This window comes from Notechis scutatus, chromosome 3, assembly GCF_049901735.1.
Source record: "Notechis scutatus isolate UNSWTSFEM ecotype Mainland chromosome 3, rNotScu1.2, whole genome shotgun sequence".
NCBI lineage: Eukaryota > Metazoa > Chordata > Lepidosauria > Squamata > Elapidae > Notechis > Notechis scutatus.
This window is the reverse complement of record NC_142011.1, coordinates 41961762-41988493: the sequence shown is the minus strand read 5'-3', so window position 1 is coordinate 41988493 and position 26732 is coordinate 41961762. Positions and strand designations below refer to the sequence as shown.

General features: G+C 35.4%; 1 protein-coding gene across 1 annotated transcript in view; it reads left to right on the top strand.

Moving 5' to 3' along the window:
* The first annotated feature begins 9356 nt into the window (after positions 1–9356).
* C3H6orf132 (chromosome 3 C6orf132 homolog) overlaps positions 9357–26732 on the top strand; it is a 44646-nt gene continuing 27270 nt past the window's right edge. Inside the window, exons 1-2 of the mRNA XM_026675185.2 lie at positions 9357–9887; positions 26306–26421. Of these exons, the coding sequence (XP_026530970.2) occupies positions 9743–9887; positions 26306–26421 (261 nt within the window). The 5' untranslated portion in view covers positions 9357–9742. The remainder of the gene's footprint in view (positions 9888–26305; positions 26422–26732) is intronic.

The following is a 26732-nucleotide window of genomic DNA, read 5'->3' as shown; positions in this document are numbered from 1 at the left end:
TGTGACCTAACCCTAACCCTAACCCATTGTGGAGCTGGGGTGGACATGGCCAGCACATGATGCATCTGGTCCACGGGCCACCAGTTTGATACCCCTGTTGTATATAATTGCTTCTCTAAGTGCCTCATTAATTATTCTTTCAAGATCATGTCTAGATTCCTTCACATATAAAATCTTCCTAGGGAAGCTGCTCTGCAAAATATGAATGGAATCAGGTCAACAAAATTTGATTTCACTTATTGATAGGCCCCAGTTTGTGTGAGTTGGAGGAAAAGTTTCCAATTCCATGAGTATACGGGTTCCCCACAGGGCTGTGTCTTGAGTCCACTGCTGTTCACCATGATGACCCATGACTGCTGTGCCAAGTCTGCTATGAATCACATTGTGAGGTGTGCGGATAACGCAGCAATGGTGGGGTTTATCCAGGATGACAATGACGATTCTTACAGGGAGGAGGTGAAAGCTTTGGTGCAATAAAAATAACCTGGTTTTGAATGTTAATAAAATAAAGGAGATCATTGTTTGATTTTAGAAAGCCGACATAATCATACAACCACTTTGTATCAAGGCTGCAGCAGTGGAGGCGATCAAGAGTATTAAGTATCGGTCTCTTCATACATTATCTTTGGTGAAGTGTGCAAACCAGTGTTTGCATTTCCTGCATCAGATGAGGAGAGCACATCTTTCCACTTCTAGTCACTTTTTACAGAGGCATGACTGAGGTTTTGAAATATTTATAGCAGGACTACTAGATTCTGTAACAGCTTTGTTCCTTATGCCATCTGTCTTTCAAATTCGCAGAATTCTTTTTTTTCCATTATGTATAAGTATACATTCGAACGAGACTGTGATGTTTCTCTGTGTCATATATATGTGTGTATATGGATATATGAATCATGGTTATCCTTTGAGAGCTGAATTCAACAAAATTTAATTTTAATATATTCTGATTAATGTGACAATAAAAGTAAGTGACAATAAAATTCTATTCTTTTGACTTATTTTTATGGCTATTTTCCATTTTTTGAGGTCTTTTAATTGGATTAAGGTGAGAAGAACCTGAAGAACTCTTTTTTTTTTCTTTGCTTATTACTTTTTAATATTGTTGGGTTTTATTTTGTCTTTTTTTCTCTTTATTTTTAATTTTTACTTTTGAATTATAACTGAGTATTTCACAGCTGGATTAAGGTCTTGAAGAACCTGAAGAATTTCTTTTTCCTAATTTTGGGCTTTTTACTTTTTACTGTTTTTTTTTTCTTTTTGGTGTTTTCTTTTTTCCTAATTGGATTACAACTGGCTACCTTATTAATTGGATTAAAAGAGCCGGAAGACTCTGAGCCATGGAATGAGTAAGAAAATTTTACCTTTGGGCATTTCAACTTCTGCTCCTGTCTCCCCATCAACTGGAGGACGACTTTCAATAATGGCGAAGCAAGATAAAGCACAAGTGGATTTAACGACGGTTATGCAAGGAATACAAGAACTAAAAATGAGTATGGAACAAAGAATGGAGAGTATTGACCAAAGAATTGGGAAGATTGATGAAAAATTTGAAAATGTTCAACAAATGATGGTGAAACATGATGAGAGAATCCAAAAAATAGAAGAGAAAGATAAGAAAAGAGATGACACAATTGGAAATATTGATAGCAGATTAACAACGGTTGAACAAGAAAAAAGTGGGATGTTGAAGTGGGAGATGGACAGGTCAGAATTTTACCTTAGATTCCAAAATATTGAGGAAGAAAAAGGACAAAATTTGGCTGCAGTAATGATTGAAATCTTGGCTTGAGCCTTGGAAATAACAGAGGAAAAGATGATGGATGGAGTAGATGAGATATATCGAGTCTTCACAAGATATGCGATGAGGAACCAATTACCAAGAGAGGTCCATGTCAGATTCACCAAAAAAACTATTAAAACTCAAATATTACAAGTGGCAAGAGAGAAGGTATTGAAATACAAAGACAAAGAGATTGTGGTTTTAAAACAAGTACCCAGAAAAGTGGGAGAGATTAGAAGAGAATATTGATTTTTGACCAAAATACTATTGAAAAAAGAGGTGAATTATAGATGGCTGATTCCAGAAGGATTAATGTTTACATGGCAAGAACAGAGACACAGAATTGATTCAATTGAGAAAGCAGAAACATTCTACAAGGAATTTTTTGAAAGAAGAGAAATGGAGATAGAAAAAGAGAACATTTTAACCGAATTTGAAGAGGACCAAATGGGAACGGGAAAAGAAGAAGGCGCAATAGGTGGACAAGTGGAGACCAAAGAACAACGTGAAGTAAGATCCATGAGAGCTGTTAGACCTAAATATAAAGCATAACCATGGAGGAAAAAAAACTGATTTCCATGAATATAAATGGACTGAATTCAGCTACCAAAAGAAGAAAAACTTTTCACAAATTAGAGAAGCTAAAATTTGATATAATTTGTCTACAAGAAGTACACATTAAAAAGCAACACGAACAATTACTGGCACGATCAAAATTAGGGAAAATATTTATTTCTCTGACTCACTGTAAGAAAAGAGGAGTGGTTTTGTACGTTAGAGAAACCATTCCAGCAAAACTGATTTATACTGATGAAGACGGAAGAGTATTAATGGTTGAAATAGTGGATAATAATACAAAAACGCTCTTGGTTGCAATTTATGCCCCGAATGATAAACAAGAAGAATTTTATAAAAAATTACACATGAAAATAATTGGACTGGACTATGTTAATATACTTATGATGGGAGATTTCAATGGAATTGTAGACAATAAACTGGACTATACAGCAAAAGCAACACGACAAAATAGGAAGACTCTCCCTAAATCCTTTTTTAAAATGACAGATGAATTAAACTTAAAAGATATATGGAGAGAAAGAAATGCTAAAATTCAACAATATACTTTTTATTCCAATAGACATTTATCATGGTCCAGAATAGATATGATTTGGACATCAACAGAATTATTATCCAATATTCAAGAAATAAATATTGAAACAAGAACATGGGCAGACCACAATCCAATGACAATTAAATGGAAAGGACAAAAACGAAGATCTAGATGGACATTAAACAACACTATTTTAAAGGAAAAAAACTTTACACAATGGATGGAAAAAGAATTGGCCTTCTTCTTTAATGAAAATAAAAAAGAAGATACTTCAATACAGAATGTTTGGGATACAATGAAGGCATATGCAAGAGGATTAATAATAGACTATACAAAGAAAAAGAACATTAGGAAGAGGCAAATGATTAAAGCTCTAGAAGATGACCATAAAAAACTGGAAAAAGAATTACAGAAAACGCCACAGAAAAAAGATGTTAAACTCAAAATGGATATAATCAAACATAAAATGGATCAAGTAGAGAAAGAAGAACTGGCACAAAAAATTAGAAGTGCTAAACAGAACTATTTTGAAGATGCAAATAGGCCAGGTAGATGGTTAGCATATAAATTGAGAAAAGAGAAAGAATCAAGGAAAATATTACAGTTAATAGACGATCAAGGTCAAATTTGTTATGGTAATAAAGAGAAAAAGGCAATTATTCGAGACTTCTATGGACAATTATATAAACAGGAGGATCTTGATGAGGAAAAAATTAAACAGTATTTACAAAATGCTAACCTACCTAAGATATCTGATGAAACTGGGAAAATGTTAGAAAGTGCTATAACAATGATGGAACTAACCGAAGCACTTAACAGACAGAACAATGGAAAAGCACCAGGACCAGATGGTCTCCGGCAGAATTTTATAAAACATTACAAGAATCGTTGAGCACTTCACTGTTAGAAGTCATGAATGAAGTTATGATAAACAAGAAAATACCTAAAACATGGTCAGAAGCTTATATTACACTTATCCCAAAAGAAGGGTTGACCCATTACAAATTAAGAACTATAGACCTATTTCCTTATTGAATGCAGATTATAAAATCTTTGCTTCAATCTTGGCAGAGAGGCTTAAAAAATACTTAAACAACTTTATTCACCCTGATCAGAATGGATTTTTACCAAAGAGACAAATTAAAGACAATATGAGGGTAATCCTGGACACTTTGGAATATTATGAGGCGCACCCTGAAAAACAAATGGCTTTGATATTCTTAGACGCCCAAAAGGCATTTGATAATGTGAATTGGAGATTTATGTTATTATTATTGGAACAGATGGGCTTTGCTAGAAAATTTATCCAAGCAATAGAAGCCATATATTATAAGCAAACAGCAAAAGTAATGATAGATGGAGAATTTACAGATTCTATTAATATTAAAAAAGGTACAAGACAAGGATGCCCATTATCTCCTTTGTTATTTATATTGACTTTGGAAGTGCTAAATAGAAATATTAGAGAGGATACAAACATAAAAGGAATGAAAGTTAAAAAGGAGGAATTTAAACTGCAAGCCTTTGCAGATGACTTGGTTTTTATTTTGGAAGATCCTCTAGAGACAGCTTTAAAACTAGTGGAAAGGATAGAGATGTATGGTGAGATGGCTGGCTTGAAAATAAATAAAGACAAAACAAACATTTTGACAAAGAACATGCTGTTAAGACAAAGAAAAGAGTTGGCAGACCTATTGAAAATTCAAGTTACGAACAAAGTTAAATATTTGGGGATATATTTGACGTCAAGATGTACTACACTGAAAGAGAATAACTATATTAAACTTAAACAGCAGATAGCATCTGATCTGAAAAAATGGGAAAACCTACAATTGTCATTGATAGGTAGAATTTCAACAATTAAGATGAATATTTTACCTAGAATTTTGTATTTGTTCCAAACAATACCAATTAGGTTAGGTAAGGAGTACTTTGAAGAACTGAATAAAATTGTGTTGAAGTATATATGGCAAGGTAAGAAAGCGAGAATAAAATTAGAACTTTTACAGGATGCTAGAATTAGAGGAGGATTTGGCCTTCCTAATTGGGAGTTGTATTATCAAGCTGCAAACTTAATGTGGGCTAAAGAATGGATAACGTTAAGAAAGACCAGATTGTTGGCATTAGAAGGACATGATTTATTATTGGGTTGGCATGCTTTTTTATGGTATAAGGGAACTAAATCACAGGGTTACTTTATTTATTTTTTTAAACAAGTTTTATTAATTTTTAAAACACACAAATTATCATTATTCATTACATGTTTAAACCTTTTTTCATTGTCAATTTAACAAGTCAGATAAATTATGATTCTGTTTTAAACCATTTCCATACAACATACCAAAACCTCTTATTCAATTTCTCTTTACTTCTCTTTACTCTTATTCAATATCATTATTATTATTTCATCTGTTTCTTTCTGACTTAGTTACCATTATTCTCATTCTATATTTCTACAAGTTTTAACTAATTCTCCCCCCCAAAAAGACATATACACACAACACACAAAACATAAAAAAAATCTTTTTGGAAAGTAACTTGGACCCAGGTGTCTCTCTCTTCATGGACTTCAATTATATTCATGCTCATCTTACATATCATTACTTATTTTATTTACCATTCTAAGCCTTCTATATTAACTTCCCCACATATTTCACACTTCTTACTTCTATCTTAATTAATCATCTTAGTTTGAATCATTATATTTATATCTTTTGTCCATTTTTTATCATCCCTTTGTCTCATTCCTTATAAAAAAAAAAAGAAAATAAGTTTCTCCTGAAATCATTAATCAGAGTATGATGCCTTTCTATCTCCCCCCTAAGTTAATCAAATTAATCTTTAAAATAATATCTAATACCCAATCCGATTTTGCTTGGTACATTCTATCTAACTAATACATCCAACATAATTAAGTACATAATTAGACAATAAATCCAAATATTAAAAAAAGATACTATAATAAAAATTTTATAATAACATCAATACCATAGTCTTATTAAACTCTTTAATTAAAACAATATTCTAAACCTCCCCTATTATTAAGTTTTAAAGCCAATCATTTTTAAACATTTTAACATTTTAATCTCTTATCAACTCTTAAACCATTACAATACTACCATCTCATCTTATGTACCTTGCAAAATCTTTTTTTTAAAAAAAAAAATTATACTTTATCCATTATCCATAAAAAATTTCTTTTTTTTCATTTAATTTCAAAACATTGTAGCTTTTCTCCACCTTTTCCCTTTCTTTCTTCTCCCAACAAACCTTTCTACCCCCCCTTCTTCTAGCCTCTGCTTTACCAGCTTCCCTTCTCTGTCGTATTCCTTTTCCCTTTTGTTTACTATCATCATATTGGTTTTGCACCTTATTTTTCCCTTTCTTAAATGTTTTTTTAGATCTTAAGTCCTTAAGTCCTTTAGTTTTCTTCTTTTCTCTTCTTTTCTTTTCTTTCTCTCTTCCTTCTTTCTGGATCAAATTCTGAGATTCATTAAAAATGGCTCCTTCCTTTCTTTCTTGTTCCTCTGCTGTCTTCATCTGTTGTAATGTTTGTTGATAATTAGTAAGCGCCATTTCTAAAAAAAGGAAAGCTTCTTCCACACCATCTTTACCATTTTTTTTGCTTGTTCATATTCTTTTCTTAGTTCCTCAACAGAAAGAGCCATTATAAATCTTTTCTTTTCTTTTCCCCTTCTTTCTTCTTACAACAACCAGAATATTCAAAAGAATAAAAAAAAAATAAAACAGTCCCAAAGTTATCAGTCAGTCCAAACCAAGGCAGAGTTCTCACTTTCTCCTTCTGGGGTAATATCAATCCAAGAGAAAGAAAGTCCAAATCTGTTTAAAATCTTATTACAATATATTCTAGTCTTCAAATCCTTAAGGCATCTGCTCCAACAAAGTCTTAGCATACAAATATTTTCTTTTTAATCCTCTCTCTTCCCACTCATCGCTTAGAACCAATTTTCACCTAAAAGAAATAGGTTTCTTAATATCCAGTTATTTATTCCGTAGGAAAAGAGGGAAAGCTATCCTTTCAGCACCTTCAAACAGCCGCTTTTTTCCTCTTCTGGCAGGTATTATTCAGAAAGTCATACTTTTCAGGAATTTTATTAAATATGTCTTAGAGTCCTAGGAGCCAAGAAAAACTTTCTCCTCTCAATCACTTTCTCCACTTCCTCCTGCGCATTCTTACCCGGCTGCCAGCTTCTTTGTGGCGGCCATTACAGACCGCCGCTGCACCGTCCTGGGAAAAGGGGGTTCTGCCGGCCAGGGAGAGGGTCTGCAACACCCCCAAACCCTTCTCCGGATCCCCCTACCTTCAGCTGCCCCTGCAGGGCAGCCTAGCTCCGCACCCGTCTGGGTCGGAGCCCCAAAAACGGCTAGCGCGGCAGGGATCGCGCAGCTTCGCAAATCCCTGCCGCTCGCGAAGCCGACAAACCGGAAGTCCCCAATCACAGGGTTACTTTAGAAGGCATTATATACGGGAATCGTTATGGTTGAATTGGGAGAAAACTAAGAAACAATGTTATCTGAAAATCCCAGTTTGGTTATCAACTATTGAAGCTTTTTCTTATCCTATAACCTATAAGAAGGAACAAACAGTTAGATATGGGGAATTACTAGATGAAAAGGGTGAACTTAAAACGATGCAAAATTTAGAAGAACAAGGCATAAAGATGAATTGGTTTTCATATGCGCAAATACATTCAAGGTATCTTAAAGATTCTAAAATGGAAGGATTCTATGATAAATTGACTGATTTAGATAGGATTTTGACAGGTACTGATGAAAAAGTAATCAAAAAATTATATAATTATTTGTTGGAAATTAAATTAGAGGAAGAACAAGTTAAAGAAACAATGATTGCTTGGGGGAAGAATTTTGGATATGGGATTGATTTAGAGAAATGGCAAAAATTGTGGTCTCAAAATTATAAAATGACAATGTCAACAGCATATAAAGAAATTTTGTATAAGATGTTTTACAGGTGGCATTTTCCCCCAACAAGAATAGCAAGAATGTTCAAGAATAAATCTGAAAAGTGCTGGAAATGTCATCAGATACCTAGCTCATATTACCATATGTGGTGGACTTGTGAGGACGCTAGAAAATATTGGACTAGAATTCGCATATGGTTGGAAAAAATGACAAAGAAACATATAGATTTGAAACCAGAGATTTTTTTAATTGGGAATCTTACCTGATACATATAATAAAAACTTAAAGTATTTGATTGTAAATGTATTAACAGCGGCTAGGATTGTATTTGCTAAAAATTGGAAGAATGAGAAAATACCATTAGAAGAAGAAGTTATTAAGAAAATATTGGAATGTGCTGAAATGAGTAGATTGACATTTGAAATTAGAGAACAAGAAGATAAACAATTTTATGAAGTTTGGGATCTTTTTTATCAATGGTTAGATAATACAATATAATAATAAAATATTTAGAAACCTAGGAAATAATGAATATACATATTTTTTTTGGTTTTGATAATATTTTTATAATATTTTATTAAGATAGACTTGGTATGATTTTATGATTTGTTAGAAAATAAATTAACTAAACTATAGTTATCTCGCTTAAGTATGAATTAGTAAAATTATAGTCAAATTATTGTTTAATAATGATATTAGGATATATAATTGTTGATTGATAATATGAGTTATTATGTAATATAATTATTATGATGACTATGAAATGGATGCACAAAAAGGAGTGGTAAACCAACCGATACACTGTCTGTAAATTTATGAAGGATGATGATGTTTTTATGTTATGTTTTATGTTTTATGTGTTTTTGTTTGTTGTTAAAATCAATAAAACTTTTACTAAAAAAAAAAAAATTCTATTCTGTTCTATCCTATCCTATCCTATCCTATCTTATTCTATTTTATTTATATGAAATGCCACGTAGTGCTTTGGAATGTTTGGAGGTGCTCATGTAAGCAGCTGTCTAAAAGGTAAAGAACTTCTTTGAAGCAACTGTTCCTCTCTCTTTGACTGTGTGATTACTTTCTGCAGCTGCACTGTGCTCTCACAAAAAGACACATTTGCTTTAGGTCATTCCTACAAATAATACATATGCTTGTGTACCTGGAAGCAACTGCTTTGGCAGCTGTAGTATATATATATTCATCATTTTGCCTTTCAATGACATTAAACATGACAATTTGGTGATAACTTTTGGATGGCACATGACAGCGACATTCCAGATTTTCAGAGGTTCCTGAAAGATTTTAAGACCTCCGCTTCTGAACTTCTGCCATGGCTGAGTTCTCGTGCATGCATGAAACTTACTTAAATTGAAAATATATCAATTTCTCTTTAAAAATGCACATTTACAAATGTTGCTTCTGAATCTTTAACAACAGACAAGGTTATAAAGTTAAATAAATATTGACCTGGCAGGCTGAAGAAGCTGTGTTGCTAACAAATACATACTCATTTACTTGGTTTTAATCTGAACATCTGGACAATGTGCTTGTTTTTTTGCAGTTTTCTGGGGAAGCACTGTTAAGCTTATAGTCATCCTTGGGATGTCGCACTGCCCTGGGGAAGACCCTCACCAGTTCAGAGGTAAAGAACTGTTTGGGCTTAACAATGACTTATTGTAGCAGCAAGTAAAGAATTTGACGGAAGGAGCTGCTGTGGGGTGTGGCCAGGCAATAGCAGCCAGCCCTCTACCTGCTCAGGTGGTTTAGCTTTAAAGCAGCTGAAAAGAGAGTTCCACAGACTAACACCTGCCGGGGCTCTGTGTGCTAGGTGGAAGCCGAGCAAACTGGAAATATGTTTTGCTAAACGGAGGAGCTAAGAAACATTAGGGAAAGCAGAAACAAGGATGAAGAAGCATAATTCAGTTCAGGGAACCTTTAGCCGACTCTTTGGGAAAAAGCATGCCAACAATTCTACCAGCTCTCTCTTTGTCACCAACCCTCCTTGGATCTTCACACAAGAGGTCACCTCTGACAGCCTGAAAACCTCAGGTGAGTATGGCTTCTTTGAGTTTTCAAGGAAGAGTGGGAAGGAAAAGGAGAATTGATTTATACTTTGTGGACTTTCACCTGAACTGGCTCTGTACTGTAGAACTGATCCAGCCATCAGAGCTTTTACCTGGGTGGCAGTGGTGTGCATGTTTAATTTGTACTCCAAGAGATCTATATTAAGCAACAATTCAGCTAGAAATCTACACTAAGTATTTGGTAAGAATGACTGTATAAAATAGAAACATGTTGTAACCTGTAAAACCAAGCTAGCAGCCTGGATCCTTGTGCCGTCTCAAATAATTAAACATAAGAATGAGTACAGCAGATTCCAACTGTAGCTCCTGTAAAAACACTGTTTAAAGAGCAGAATGAGAATTTGATTTTCTGAGTCAATTTAATAAAATGTTTGTCATTTCATATGGGATTAGAATTGTTCTGATTGCAGCCATCAGAAGGCCTTTAGATGGATATGTGCTAGTGGCCTCTGGTAATGACAGCAAAAGACTTGTTCTGTGGGTGGTAATTCTCTCTTGTAGCCTGTAATTGTGGTACAATAGCCTTCAGGCTCAGATGGGTGAGTATTAACTCTGAATTCACTTGAAATGCAGAGTGTCTATGATGTGATTAATCTGGCAAATTTAAGATCTCTTCCACCAAGGTAGCCATGCAACACTTATTTGCTTCAGCCAGGAATTGTCCAGACGAATTGAATGCAAAGGCCAATGGAATAGATGGAAATGGCATGTTAAAATTCTTCATAAATGGTGCCTTTAAAGGTCACTACTTTATGCAACTTGTGCCCCTATGTTACCTCCAGAGACAAAATGTTTTGCTTCCACAGCATATATACTATAGAGGTATTTCAGTATCCAGGATTGTTGCTTCTTGTTTAGGGCTTCTTGTTCTGAGCTGCAAAAATTTGGACAATCGCCAGATGTCAGCAAAGAGTTAGAGGTTTCTTTGCCAATTTCCTGATTTTTGCAGCCCAAATCTGACAACCTTTTTTTTTTTTTTCAAAAAAAAAGAGAGAAAGAAAGAGCAAACCCTATGGAATTAAAGAAATGGGAAACTTTATCCTTTGACTTGTTCCTAATTAACTAAAATAGAGCTTGGTAATTAAATACTTAAAACTATCTCAGTTTGAGATAGTATCTGCTGACATTTGATCTATTTTAGGTATGACTGTTAGAGATATGTGTTTTGAGATGTCCCGATTACATTCAGATATTCTTTCTGGTGGGCTGGTAAGCTGTCAAGATTGAATAGGTGTGCATATTTTGACTGAAGAGTAAGGAATTAAATCTACAAAGGACATCTTTGTTGCTATTCTTCACATTCCCTATTGGTAGTTCTTACTCCTGTCCACATATACTTTCAACTCTCAGCCGTAAGGTATAAATATGATAATATGTCTGTAAAAATGAAAACACAGTTGAATCATGAGAGGCTTCAGTATAACTTATAACTGTTAACAGCCTAGGCAATGCAATTTCCAAGAGGAAGGAATTCTTACTGCTTTACCATGCAGCCTAATTATGGAATTAGTCCTGAAAAAATATTTAGAGGGCTCTGCTTCCTTCTTACACTTATTTTTAGCTCAGCATCCACTTTTCTGTGTCATTCCAAAATAAGCTCAAGAAGAAATGAGGAACAGTGGATCAATGTTTTTTTCATTCTTTGTTGCACAAATATCTAAAACTGATTCCATGTTCTTTTTGTATATATACAAAGCTGAGCAATCTGTCCCCTACACAACATGTTTCTATCTTGTGCCAAGATAATTCAGGTTTTGCGATATCAATTTCTCCCTGTGCAACGAAGAAGGGCAGAAAGAATGGAGTGAAATATAAATGTACCAATGCATAGATCAATGCACCATTTTTCACAAAAGTGAATTATAGCTCCTACAGAGAAATGAGATTTAAAAAGGCATATCTAGGATGTGGCTTGATGTAGGCAAAATTGCTAATGTGATTTTGTGTTCATATCAAGGATGGAATAAACAGGGAAGTCCTAAAAAATATTTTACTTTAGGTTTCTTTGTAAATATTTATGAGACAGTTTTTGCTCACAAGATTTCTAGTTGTTTACCTGAGACCTTTGTGTTGATCTTAAAATAGAAGTGAACTTTTTTTTTGCCAGCAAGGGCCATTTATAGTCTGGACAATGAGTTGAGCAAGTCTGTGTGTACTGGGCAAGGTTGGAATGACAAAGGGAATCAAATTTAATGTCTCCTTCCTCTCTATCACATACAAAAAATGTACAAAATATGCAGTTTGAGCTCTCTCTTGTTTTTAATTTTTTTTTATGATGGCCATGTGTTTATCCCAAACATCTGTAAAGCATGTTATTGATGACTGATCCGCTGCCTCTGCTGGAAGTTGGTTCCAAGTTTCCACTATTCTTTCTGAGAAGCAATACTTTCTTACATTATTTTGAACTTCCCTCCTGTCAGTCTGAGGTTATTCACGGGTATCCAGAGATATGTATATGGTACATAGGCTGTCCTGCATGCCTTCAGAAGATCTGCTGCCTTAGCTATATTAGTCCAATACTGGGTACAGAAATAAAATTCAGTTGGTTATTTTCTTGTATTTCCAATAATTGTCTCTGTATTCTTCTGCTGCTAACATTGGACTGCACATCCTTTGAAAGAAAACATGTTATTGCTATATATTTATGATTCCCTATCTCAATCTGTATACTTTATTTGTCACGTTTCCTCAGCCAGTTCATATACCACTGAGAATTTGGAATATATATACCAAGTTTGAGGACATTTGCTCCATAGGATATAACATTGTTCTGGTCCATCCATGCTTGTGATTAGCATGGAGTACTGTGGAAAATTACATGCAAAGTTTTGATGCTTTCTTTTGAGAAAGCTACTGAGGTAAATGAATAGCTAAGAATAATGTAGAAGATGCTCCATGCCTATATATTAAACAGCTGCTTGAATGAAATGTTTACAATATTTTTATGCTGCATGGACTAAAAAAATAGTTGAATGCAGCTTGAACCTCACCTTAGTTTTGCATAAATGAATTGCAAAGTAAACACAAGTTACCCAACTTGCAATGGGTGTGGACTTGTGGGTGTCACTGACTCAAAGATTTCTGGATCTAGTCTCTGGCCCTTCCCTCTCTCCTATACTTCCCTTAAAGCTATGGATGTACTCAGCATAAAATACAACTACACCTCTCATGCGTAATGCAAAAAAAATGACACAACAGTGTTCTACATATCTGAAAAATATCCCTTACTTACCAAATTAATTATATAGTGATTAGGAAGATGTTGTCACTTTTGCAAATACAACCCAATCATCAGGAATGTCCAATTTTGTAAAAAGTTCCCTGCAAATTGTCAACAGATTTAACTTTTCTTCCATCTTATCTCTGAGAAACTAGTTGAATATAGTCAAGTTTATCACTGATTAATTATTTTCACAAATGTTCCTGGGAAATAAACCGTACTGTTGGTTGGTGCAATGTGTCTCAAACTTGTCAACTTTGACATGTTTGGACTTCAATTCCTAGAACTATGCCAGCATGCTTACTGGAAAATTTTGAAAGTTGACAAACTTCTTAAAGATGTCAAGTTTGCAAAACACTAATTTAGTGTTTAATTTTTAACCTTGACAGCACACTGAGGGGAAAATTGGGTTTTCATTTTACAGTTTAACTCCAATAGCATAATAATCCTGAATGTTTTGAACTGACTTGAATAAATATTGTAAGAATAACCGAAAACTACCAAATTCTACTTTTGCATTCCAAGTCAAATGAGCCCTCAAATGAGCCATTTAGGCAGCTCTGAATTTATAAACAGGGTACATCTATCTCCTAATACTCATCTTCACTTGTGGGAGTTATTTTCATTGATTCCTTATTTACTGTTTTCAATTCTTCATAATCCTTAGAGTTAGAGGTTACAATTAGAGAGTTCTTTGGAAGATGTTGATAACATATGGGATACAAACATTACAATTTAAGATTGTTTCCCAACTAAATACTGCTACCAATGAATCTAGAGCACTAGGCATATTCATTTATTTACTTTTATTTAAAAAACACATGCACATCATTTTCAGTGCCAATCACAACCAGAGGCTTACCTGATTAATGACAGATCTCAAAGTGTAACATGGCTAGGAATTCTGAGAGCTGCCTACATTTGTTTCCAACATACCTGGCTACCTTTTAGCAAAAACTGGTATAAGCTATATCATACCAAGAGTTAGTAGTTCATTCTGATACATTTATATGAAATCAGGTGATGCAATTTATCATTGTTGACTAAAGATCAGCAAATCACATCTTAAATTAGGTTTTTGCTTTTAAAAATTCTTCTGAGTCTGGTGCAAGAATTAATTTTCATAATGATAAAAGGAAGAATAGTTCCCAAAATGATGGACATAGATACAGATTGTCCCACCTTCACAAAGACGTCAATCTCCACCTATCAACTTTTTAAAAAAGCATAAAGAAATGGACAACGTTTTTACTGCCTATAAATGAGCATCTCCTTAGAATATATTGGAATTCTTTTGTTATATATACCATATTAAATATATTTTCTTTTGCAGTTCTTATAATAAATACTATTAATTAGAGCGTCTGGGTTCTTGTTCTTTGAGTTAAATGTTTCCTGGCTAAATTGTAAAGAGAAAAGTCTAACATCTGATTAAGTTCATATGAAAGAGGCATATCTATGTCATTCCAATATTTCATCTCAATCTCAAGAAGATGCCTTAAAATATCTAAAGAAGGCTGTTTGCAAATCTTTGCTTTACATAAAGATTAATTGACTTGAATTCATTATGTTGCCACATTCTTGGTGCATTAATCCCCTAACAGCTTGATGTGCCTATTAATGTTAAAGATGCCACTGTTTACTGTTCTAAATATGAAGAAAGGATCAAAAATTCAATTTCTGAAATAAGATCATCACATCACCTTCATAACATCTGGATCTTCTTGATCACTGAAAGAAATCTATTAAATGCTATACTCTCTGGATGCAAAAATATTCTTTATCACCCCCTGCTTTATACTAAGGAGACCAAACTGTTGCAATCAGCTGAATTTTGAGGAAATATGATTGCCTTATAAATGATAGGGCAGATAGGGATTCTTGCTCCTTTTCAGTGTAACCATATTTCATCTATCTCATGTTTTTCCATTTGAATAATCAACTGACTAACAATATGGAACTTCACCATGCCCATAATGCTTTCAAATTCTGTACACATCATAGTCTTTGGTTTAGTGGAGTATTTTAAGCCAATCTCAGATTTTCAGCCTTCTTATTCTTTGCTACCTGGTAAGGAAGAGGTCTCCTAGACATTCTTATTTTACATTATTATAACAAGGGGATATGTTTAGTTTAGCAAATCATAGGGGCAAATCAGCCTTCCTTGACCTGGTGCCTTGCAAATGTGTTTTGTAATCAACATGCACAGTATCTTGGTTCAATAGAATTTGTTATCCAGTTCACCTTCAAGACACCAGATTGAGAATGACTAAAGTCTTCACATGTGGGAAATTTCATCCCTTTTATATTTCTTTTTTCAACTTCTGATTCCAAATATCCTTTACTCCCATTTCAAATTCATCTTTATCTTTGCCAGGTTTTATTTGCATTCCTAGAATGAAAAAGCCATTAAAGATAATAAATGGAGAAATAGAGTTGCTCTCTTTCTAAGCTTTTTCTATTTTGAATTCCTCTCGGAGAGATATTGCTTCAGCAAAACCAGGCATTGCGCATCATTAAACATATCATTGTATTATATATTTAGCAACCTTGTTTATGAACATAAATACTCCACATGTTTGTTTAATTGCCTGTTCATTAAATACAATCGTATTACGTTCTTTATATATTGATCTGGCATCCACTGGCTTCCCCAACTCCCCCCCCCCCATCAATTGTGGATGCATTGCGATTTCCAAGATTATATGTATTCTAACTACTCAGAGTTAACCTTCCAAAAAAAAATTTGCACTATTTCCATAGATGCTATCTTCCAGTAAATGAACAAAACTGTATTCAATGGCTGGCTACTTTAGACTAACTTAAGCAGAGATGGGAACAGATTGGTAAATATAATTTGTGCCTGGCTTCCTCAGAGTTCGATGAAGCTAGTTGTGGTTAATAAGTTGTAATACAGAAGCAATATAGAAGTTACCCGAATAGAATCTATGTGGGCAGAGGAGATAGAATGATAGCTGAAGAAAAAAAAAAGCAGCTCTCATGGGGTAGGAATTGTTACATCTGGGAAACCTTTTGATTATGCAAGGAAAACATAAGGAATGCCTTGTAGTATATGACACATACAAATCTCCATGTACAGTTAGCGCACTTAGTAAACTGAGTGTGAATCTAGTCTTAGATGTAGGCTGGACAATACATTTATTGCATTGTTACAGGCAAGTCTGTTTTCTTCACATTTAATTGTCCCTTCTTCAAATGTAATGGCTATTGATAATGGTTCTGCCTTACAAAGCAATCCTATGCATGTTTGCTTACAAGGAAATCCCATCATAGGCAGGGGTGGGATTCAAATTTTTTAACAACTGATTCTGTGGGCATGGCTTAGTTGATGGGTGTGGCTTGGTGGTCATGTGACTGGGTGGACGTGGCTTGGTGGTCATGTTATTGGCTGGGCATGGCCAACTCAATATCATTCACATCAAGGCACACATCTCCTCTCCTGGCCTCTCATGACTGTGGGGATGCTGCAACAGTCATAAGTGTAAAAATGGTCATAAGTCACTTTTTTCAGTGCTATTGTAACTTTGAATGGTCACTCCACACAAGCAAAGTACCAATAAAGGAAGGGAAAACAAACTCTGGAGACATTCCTGAAACAGGAAGTCTAGTCCTGCCAAGAAAGTAATAAGGGTTAACGGAAAGGCAGTTTCTGTAAGCAACACCAGAATGTTTCCTTCCTGCCTTCCTTACAGGATTAGGCCAGTAATTTCTTCTAACAACTGGTTCTCCAAACTGCTTAGAATGTTAACAACCGGTTCTAGTGAACAGGTGTGAACCTGTAGAATCCCCCCCCCCCATCATAGGCCTTAATAATATGATGCAGGCAGGGGTGGGCTTCAAAATTTTTAATTGCTGGATGAGCATGGCCATCGTGTGGGTGGCCTAGTCAGCCTCCTGCACCACAGTGGGGGGGGAGGTATTTTTGCCCTCTGCGGGCTCCAGAGGTTCTCTGGAAACCAGAGATGGGCTCATTTCTAGCATTCCCAAACTTCAGGGAGGCCCGTTTTTCACCCTCCCCGAGCCTCTGCAAGTGCCCGGTACTTACCTGCAATTAAAATGGGCCACTTGGGGACTCCTGGGAAGGGAGGGGTGGCCAGCCAGGAGTGGGATTTGGAGGTTCTTCAAACTGCACAAAATTTTAGAGGCTCTCCCGAACCCCCGTGAACCCCCAGCAGCCTACCCCTGGATGCAAATAATCCTGAGGAATACACAGAATAGGTACAGATAGTCCTCAATTTACAACCACAACTTAGCTAAAATTTTCTGTTGATAAGTGAGACAGTAGTTAAGTGTGTGTTGCTCTATTTTACAACCTTTCTTACCATAGTTCTTAAGTGAATGGTGGCAGTTCTTAAGTTAGCAACATAGTCGTTAAGGGAATCTGGCCTCCCCTCTAACTTTATTCATCAGAAGTTTGCAAAAAGAGATCACATGATCCCAGGGCACTGCAACCATCATAAATATGAGTCAGTTGCCAAGCATCTGAATTTTGATCACTTGACTGGGGATGCTACAAGGGTCGCAACTATTAAAAAGGATCATAGGTCATTTTTTTTCCAATGCTGTTGTAACTTTGAACTGTCACTAAATGAACTGTTGTAAGTCAAAGATTACATAAATGGCTTTCAGTACAATTTCCCTCTTACGCTGTCGCATTATTGGGTTTTTTTTCCATAGAGGATCCTAAAGGCCCATTCTAGGATATATTTTCTGGTTTGGTAAAGTTAGCCATTGTGTGGCAAGCTAGCAACTATGTATGATTTATTAGGCACACCTTGGTTGTAAGTTGTGAGAAATGGACATCCAAATAAAAACTTGCCAAGGTTTTAAAAAATTTCCCCCCAAAAATAAAGGATATGATGAACTGCAATTTGGAATTGTGTTGAAAGTATCATACAACCAACTGATTCCATGTCAGTTCGGGTTGACTGACTTCTTAAAATGCAGTTAATTTGGACAACTGTTTTGAAAATGTTTCTATTTTGGTTGTATATTTATCCTTTCTCAAATGTCTTGTGTTATTTTTCATGCCACTGTCGCCTTCTTAATTTTTCTTCTCGTGTTGATTTTCCAATCCATACCAATAACTACTTAAATCCTAATATTTTCTGATAATAGATGCAACTTGATACATAGCAATCCCAAAATTACCTGTATGGAATAGCCACCCTGAGAAACCACCTTTAGAAAATATTAGACAATTTGTGACCCTTTGGATCATTGTTTCAGAGACATTTTCTGACAAGATTCTTTAGTGCCTTTAACAATAGCAGAGCTTCTTATGGCGTTGAAAAGCTCTTGAAAATTCAGGGAAATAGTCAGACATGTATCTGCCTTGAAAGTAGGCCATAATGAACTGTATAGCCCAATCAAACATTGGGAGTTGACCACAGGAAATGTTTAATGACATTTTGTGTTATGTCATAAAAAGCTTCATGATAATTTTATATCATAAAATGTTTTATAATACTCTTATGCCAAAAAATGTTTTATGATAATGTTATGCCATAAAATGTTTAATAAAATTTGCCAAGTTTCAATTCCATGGGAATTGCCCTATGAGGCACCGTTTCACTTGGTTAAAATTTACGGACACAATAATTTTAGTAGTATATAGATGATTGTCAGGTATCAATAGCCCATTAGAACAACTGGCACTTAAGTGTTTTTATCTTACCATTATCTATATCCCCTACCCTCTTCCTACCATTTCATAATTCCTTATTATTCTCAGAAATTAGTATTTCTTCTGAATTGAAAGGATCTTTCAAATGCTTTGCATTTCTGCTCTTTGTGAGTCTACCCTGTTAGCTTGTCCTTGCTATAAAATATTAAACTTAGTTTTGGACTATACGAGAACACTGGAACAGTGCCAGTTAAGATATCAGTTAAATGAGATTAAAATATATGTTACTCATGAGAAAAGAATAATATTTTATACAAGCAATACTGTGTCAACTGTGCTACAAATAGCTTGTTAGTTTTCAAAGCTTATTTTGGCTATCTAGATGGAAAATTGGTCCAAGAATTCGTAAGTTAAAAGGAGAGATGAATTTAGTGTGTATGATCTTTATTGAAATGACAATCCAGAAGAACAGCTATTTGAAGAATTTCAGGTGCATGCTCATTGTTATAGAAGAAATAGTCAGATATGTATTTCCATAAGAAATACATTTCTTCCAGCTCTTTCCTAATTAGAAAGGGAATTAATGAGCTACATCTGCTAAACAGAAAAAAATCACATATGATAGAGGCAAGTATTTTGCAGATATTTGGGCCTCTTTTGCATGTGTGTGCAAGTGTGTGCAAATCATAACTTTTCTTATTTATATCATGATCCAGATGCCTGAAATGGGCAGAGCTTAAAATGGTGCAGTGGTGCTTTAATTGATCTGAGAAAAACAGCAGGAGCATACAGATTTGCTAGTGGGTGGAGAGGGAGAGAAAGCACACACATGCAGATGCCCTTTGTGTAATGAAATTATATTTAATTCCTTGTCTATTTCCAATTTTGAACCAGTAATGGAATTGCAGTGGGCAAGGATTTTTCTGCTTCTTTTACTGCTGATCATGCATACTTTATTTGCCTCCCTTCTTTTGATGTGCTTTAATGTTTACTTTCTTTGCAGCAACTTCCTGCAGAGCTTTCCAACAGAGGTGGGGCTTATAGATTTTGAGTGTGTCTGCTGATCATACTTGTTAATTCATGCTGTTCACCTGAGAAGCTTGTTAAAGTAAATTATGGGCTGTATTAACTACTAGAAAACACAGCTCAGAGAGGTGTGATTATGTGGCAAGAATGTGAGGCTGGAAACTAAGATGTCCACTGGTTCTGGTTCGAGAATGTTCCAACACAATCAAGGTTTCTTCCCTGCCATTTTAAATAGGTCTTTAGTTGTGTTTAGATCCCAATTGTCATTGTAAAAAATATCTGGAAAATGTGAGGTCTGGAAAATAAATATGGTCTAATCTAGTAGTGGGATTCAAAAATTTTTACTACCAGTTCTGTGAGCGTGGCTTTGTGGGTGTGGCAGGAGAAGGTTACTGCAAAATCCCCATTCCCTCCCCACTCCACTAACCTGCTTTCCAGCTCTGTTCTACTGTGCAGGGCAACAAAAGAAGACCCAGCCGATCAGCTGGGACTCAATGGGAGGTAGAGAATAGATGGGGGCAGGGAAAGTCAGAGGTGGGATTTGCCAGTTCTCCGAACTACTCAAAATTTCCGCTACTGCTTCTCCAGAACTGGTCAGAACTGGCTGAATACCACCTCTGGTCTAATCTCTATTATTGTCTTTCTGAACATATTTTTTTCCAGTAATGTTGAATGATCATGATGATGCTATCAACAAGGTGATAATGTTCCCCAAACATTCCCTTTCTATGAAACAATAATTCATATCAAACAGCTGTGTATACCAAATTGAAGTATACTTCAATTCAACAAACTATAAGTCTGAGGACAGGTAATGAAAGAGAAAGAGCAAAAGGCCTGTCTTTCAGGAAACTGGTAAAATGCAAGAAGCTTATCTTTGACGTTATGTTGGTTCAGGACAGTCTATGCCACAGGTTTCAAACTAGGGGCATCACACCATCACGTGATATATCTCGATGTTTTTTCCCTTCATGGAGCTGGGGTGGGTGTGGTCTGCAAGCGCCTTATCCGGCCCATGGGCCACCAGTTTGACACCCCTGGTCTACACCATTTGTCCTCATTTATCAGGCCATAATAAGCTTAGTTCTTTATTGTTTAACACCTGTAGACAAAATCTTGCCAGACTAAGGACTCTACTATCTGCATCTACAATATACTATGTGAACTGTTAAGGAGGAGCTGGCTTCATCCTCTTTCTCTCACACATGATATTTGAGCTGTGTTGCCCTTAGTTGTATAAAATATACCACGTCCCTCCTGGGAGTCCACTTCTTACTATAATCCATCACATTTTCTTAATTCCCATTCCTCCTATTCCCATTTTTGTTGCTCTGTTTAATTTTATTTTCCTCCATGCATATTTTGGTCCCTGTAGTTTTGGCTACAGAAAAATAGATATATTTGTGTTGTGGCTCCGATTCCCGAGCCTGTGCTGTTAGAAGAAGAGGACTTGGAAGATGAGGAGGAGGAACTGGGAATGCCTTCCTCCCCAGGACCTTCCTCTCTGGCAATGCCTTTCTCCCTGATAATCCCTCAGGTTTCATCAGACAACCAAGAGGAACAGCCTGAGATTAATCAGGAGGAAGGCATATCGGAGCAGCCCCTGACAGGGAGTCAAGAGGAAGAATGTTGGCTTGATCCTAGGCAGTGTCGTAGGGAGAAACGTGAGCAGCAACATAGGAGGCGTGGGAGGGTCAGAGAGTGAACTGAGTCATTGAGCCACACCCCACAGGGGATAAAAGTGGGTGTGTTGTCGGCTGGAACTTTGTACGGGACAAAGTTTGATCTTACTTGTGTCAGGATTCCAGGTAACAGACCCATATAAATATAAATATACCGTTCCTGAGGTCAAATTTTAATTCCTTTATGTTTCCCAAAGATTGTTCTAGGAAGGTATGCAGACTCCTCCAAATATTCAAGATATTTATATAATCAATTAACACTATTAGTTTGGATATGTACCAAGTGTAAAACAAAGGGAGAGATACTAACATTTAGGTTGCTGATGTTTGATAGGTTAAACAAACTGGGCCAAGCAGCTGCCATCCAGATATACCAAATGTCTACCATCTAGACTAGTTTTCTTAACCTCAGCAAGTTTAAGATGCTTGCTAGAGAATGTTGGGAAGTAGAAGTAGCTGTCTTAAAGTTGCTGAAGTTTAGAAACTGTGATCTGGAATACCAACCTCATATGATCAAAGACTATGCTAACATGGCATTCTAGAAGCCATAATTCCAACCCACTTCATCTTCAGACATACCAGATTGTAAAAGGTTGATTTAAATCAACACTTAATTTAATTTAAATGATAAAATATATCATTTATATTTCTGATTAAACATATATATGTTTTCAATGTCTTTTTATGGGGCTATTGGAATAAACAGCTTACATTAATTCATTATAAACTATGCAATCTAATACATATTAATTTGAAAGTATTATTTATTTTAATGAAAGCCCTAATTATGTACATATAAAATTGTAAGGTATCCCAATTTAAAAAATGCATTAATAGAACTTCTTATAAAATGGTAGGTGGCAAACCTAACTTTAAACTTTTCATTTCTTTGTTGGTTTTACAGACAAATGAATTTGTCTTCTAAAGTAGTGCCTACTGCTATAAATGTGCTAGGATCGTTTGAAAAAAATACAGAAATACATATTGAGAAATAGGCTTGGTTTACTCATTTACAAATATGGAAATATGTAGCTGAATTGATCAATCTATTAAAAGGCTAAATCACATATATTAAGGCTATAAAACCTTATAGATTTTCTTGGATATAAAGCCCTGAAGTTTACTTGTAGACTTACACAGGATTATAGTTCCTTTAGTTAAAGTTTCTTGAATAATTTTTTAACAGATTTAAATCTATATTTCTTCTGTCAAACTGTCAACCGATTTTGAACTCCAGTTGAGAACTTAAGATGAGATGCTACAATGTAAAAATAGATCTAATTATTGTTTTCTAAAAAGGTACCAATTCAGGAGGAGACCCTTTAAAGTGAAAACCAAGGAACTAAGGACTAATTTTTTTGGCAGAATATTAAACACAAACCAAATTCTTTGATATGCTGTTATATTTTTATGATTTGATACTCAGTCCTGGTACCAAAACATTACTGTCTCTGTTCCGCACCCTCTGAATTGCTTGCTATACTGCTAAAGGTTTTGTGTATGTAACTTTTAACTGGGCAAAATAATGTATAGGGCAAATATAGGGCAAAACCTTTTCAATTAAGGTACCTAAATGAACTAACTTTCACAATGCATCCAAAATCTGGGGTCCATAATTCCTGGGTAATCAAATTTTTGCAAATTTGTAAAACATGTTATGACATAAAAATATCATAAACCATTTTGTGACATAACACAAGTGTCATAAAACATTTCTTCTTGTTAACTCCTGATATTTGACTGTGCTATACAGTTCAACATGGGCTACTTTCAAGGCAGATACATCTCTGAATATCTCCCTTCATATTTTAAGAACTGTTTAAATCCATTAGAAGCTCTGCCATTGTTGAAAGCATTGAGAAATCTGGTCAGAAAATATGTCTGACATAATGATCACAAATTGTCTAGTTGTGTCAGGCATGAACAACTCGACCCATACATGCAGAATTCAAACTAAGTATTTTATTAAGTTCTGCCTATAATACAAGAATCTCCTCAGTGTAGAAGAGTGATAAACTCTAAGGAACCTAGGGGGATAGTCCATTCCTAGCCCTTTTGTGGTTGTGCAGGAATTCCAGGCTAACTCCATGCTTGATCCCTCCTCTCTACCAGGCTCAGTGCTTCCCACCAAGTTGCTTCTTATTCCTAAGAAATAGGAATCATTTCATCTATATGCCCAGTTCATCTTGAAATTAGTCTTCATGGGATATTATTATTGGAATAATGCATTTATTTTATCCAGCGAATGAACCAGGGTAAGCATTTTCAGGAATTTATACATATTGTTGTTGTGACCATGAAAGATTGCCTTCTAATTTTTACTGTTCCCCAATGCCTTATTTAGTAAAAAAAATGAAACATCAAGAACAGGCCTCTTTCAGTGAAATCTCATCCTTTGAATACACTGAATCTATATCTGTGATCTTGCTTGATACTTCCTTCAAGGACACCAGACAAAAAGCATTATGGTGGATGCAGATTTTAAACTTGCAAAACTGAAAAACACTGAGGATGCTTTGTCCTTCAGTGCTCTGAGCATAACTAAATGACCAAGATCTGTTGAAGTGATAAAAGCAGCTAAACCACTTGAGTATGAGAATAGAGTCCCTATCTTTGCGATTCTCAACTATCAGTGGAAGGACATAAAGGAAACATTAAAGTCTGGGTTTGGGAAGGTGGTCAATAGCAGGTTGTTGCTTGTTCTTTAACACCACAGTTTAATTGGCTGGTCTGTCAAAACCTGTCAGATAAGATCATGGGGGAAAAGAAGCTGAGTTGTCAGTAGGATTAGCTACTCCACTTTAGATGGAAGGCTGATAAAAATAGAAAAGCATGTTTTCACCACACTTGAAAAAACTTTTTTGATTTCATTCTTTTTTCTGTTGCCAGTAGGGATTCACCTGTACTCCATACTGCAAATGGCATTAAACTGAAAGTCTTATAGCTTAAAACATCTATTCTTTTTTTTTTAAAAAAAAAAAAATCTTGCTTCTTCTGTACCCCCTGATTTATATAATCTTTCCTGCTAGGACACTCTTGAAAAACCCAAATTTGCATATGCCCTTGGTATTTTTGTTAATCATATTAGAACTATCACCCAGAAAAATTTGGACTTTTTTCTCATAAACAGCATGGCTATGATGGTTTTTCAGAAACATGGGGTGCTTTGAAATTGTAATGCAGTGTCTGATACTTCTGACTGGTATGCAATTGCAAACGCCCACATTCCCAGCCAGCCAGCTAGCTAGCTAGGTGGAATTGTAAATAAGGGTGTGTTAGTTTGATAGGGATGTATTGATTTGCATCTCTTTGCATCACAAATCTTTATTGGTGCTTATAAGGAAGTAACCAACCTTGATTTTATTTTCTCTCACAAGGATTAGTTTATAAATAATATGGTTTATCTTTAAGCAAAAGCTGAATATCAGAATAAGGCAGAAGTATGACATGTAGGTGTTACAAAAACTGTTCATCTGCAAATGTAAAAATTGTGCTGTTCTGAATAATAGTTCCAAGAGTGAGTGTCCATTAGAATATCTGTATACTACTAAAACTCTCATATTTGTTTGTTTGTAATGGTGCCTCAGAGGGAAACAATTTTTAAACAAATGAGCTAATTTACAAAATGTGTCTTAAATCCTGGACATGGGAGCAAAATTTGGAGAAATTGTAGCCTCTTCAGCACTGCTGTGTTAGTGCTGCTTCAGTTCTGCTGCCACACTGCCTTGGTCACCCACAATCATGTGATCTTCATTTCCAATGTTCCCTGTCAGCTTTCTGATAGCAAAGTCTTTGCTTATGGGAAGCTTGCAGGGTGAAAGTCAATGATGATGCTGGCAGGTAAGGTCACAAACTGTTTGAGTAAGTTTACTCCACCAGTGAACTGTTTCCCAGTTCCTCTGCACTTGCACCCCTTTGCTCCCTTTCCTACCTGCTTGATGGCCTTGGACATGCAACTTCTTTCCGGCTTCATGATCCTGAAAATTAATGTGGAAGCTGTCAGGAACTTAAGGTCAATTGTGATTGCTGACACTCCTGCCACCTGCCCACTAGCAAGGGAAATTGGTCACCAAAAGGAAGCAAAAACATGAACACTCCAATCAGTTCACTCTCTTCTACTTGTTTACCTTTACTTTTCTTTTAATAATAGCAAGCAGAAACACCATCAATAAGTTCTAGGAGCAGAAAGACTCCCTGTCCTTTTGCTTATGCAGAACAAAGGTTGGTGTTATGGTAAACAGACACATGATGATAGGGTTCTTTTGCTAAAGGAAATAGTTCCACACCATAGTCCAAGAGGAAGTCTTTACAGTCTTTTCTTTGAATCAGGAATTGAACTCATAGTTAACCAGCTCAGCTTTTAATTCCCAAAGTTGTAAGGATGCAAGGCTGAAAGTGAAAGGATTTACATATTTGCTGGTTCATCTTGTATCATATTGATATACTCATGGAGAAGCTTCCAAGAACATCTTGAGGTTGTATCTTTAGAATGTTTCTAATGATTTTTAGATTCTATGCATAAAATAATTTGAAGTGGTTTCCAAGTGTTTGTGAAACCATGGTGACCTTTTATGTGTTTCTGTTTTTAATACCTTTTAGTTACGGCCTCTGTCAAAGGAATCTGATATATCTCATGGATAAATATTATTACAAACTATTTAATTGGTAGGATTGGTTTGCTAAAATTGGTAGGATTGGTTTGAAAAAAATACAGAGTGGGATAATTTATGAAGTTTACAGCTCATCTCAAAAACAACATTTGGTCTTCATTCCTTTGCTTATTTATTATTGCCTTTGTTTTATTTTAGGTGAAGCGGATGGCATTTATTATGGCGGTAATCGCTTTGGGTCAATAACAGATTCCGGAACAGCCACACTTAAACCACGTCCAAGAGTGCGCCCTCTGCTCACTTTCTTGCCTCTAGTGAGTATTTACACACATTACATCATATTGGATGGTATCCATCCATCTAACAATCTTATTGTTGTTGTAAAGGAAGCTAGAGTACAATTTTATTTGTTTCAGTTTAAAAACTTTCAGCTTAATATAGCTGCTTTGAAAATAAAATGGGAGGAGGGGTTTGGAGAAGAGGGAAGTGAAAAAATTCCAAAGCTTTCATATATCAAACAAATGTTTATAAGTGAGATTGTATATACTGGTTTTATGTGGATGAAGGGAATAATCACAATTAACATAAAATATAAGTTGATGTTATGGAAACTGAAGTGGGCTTC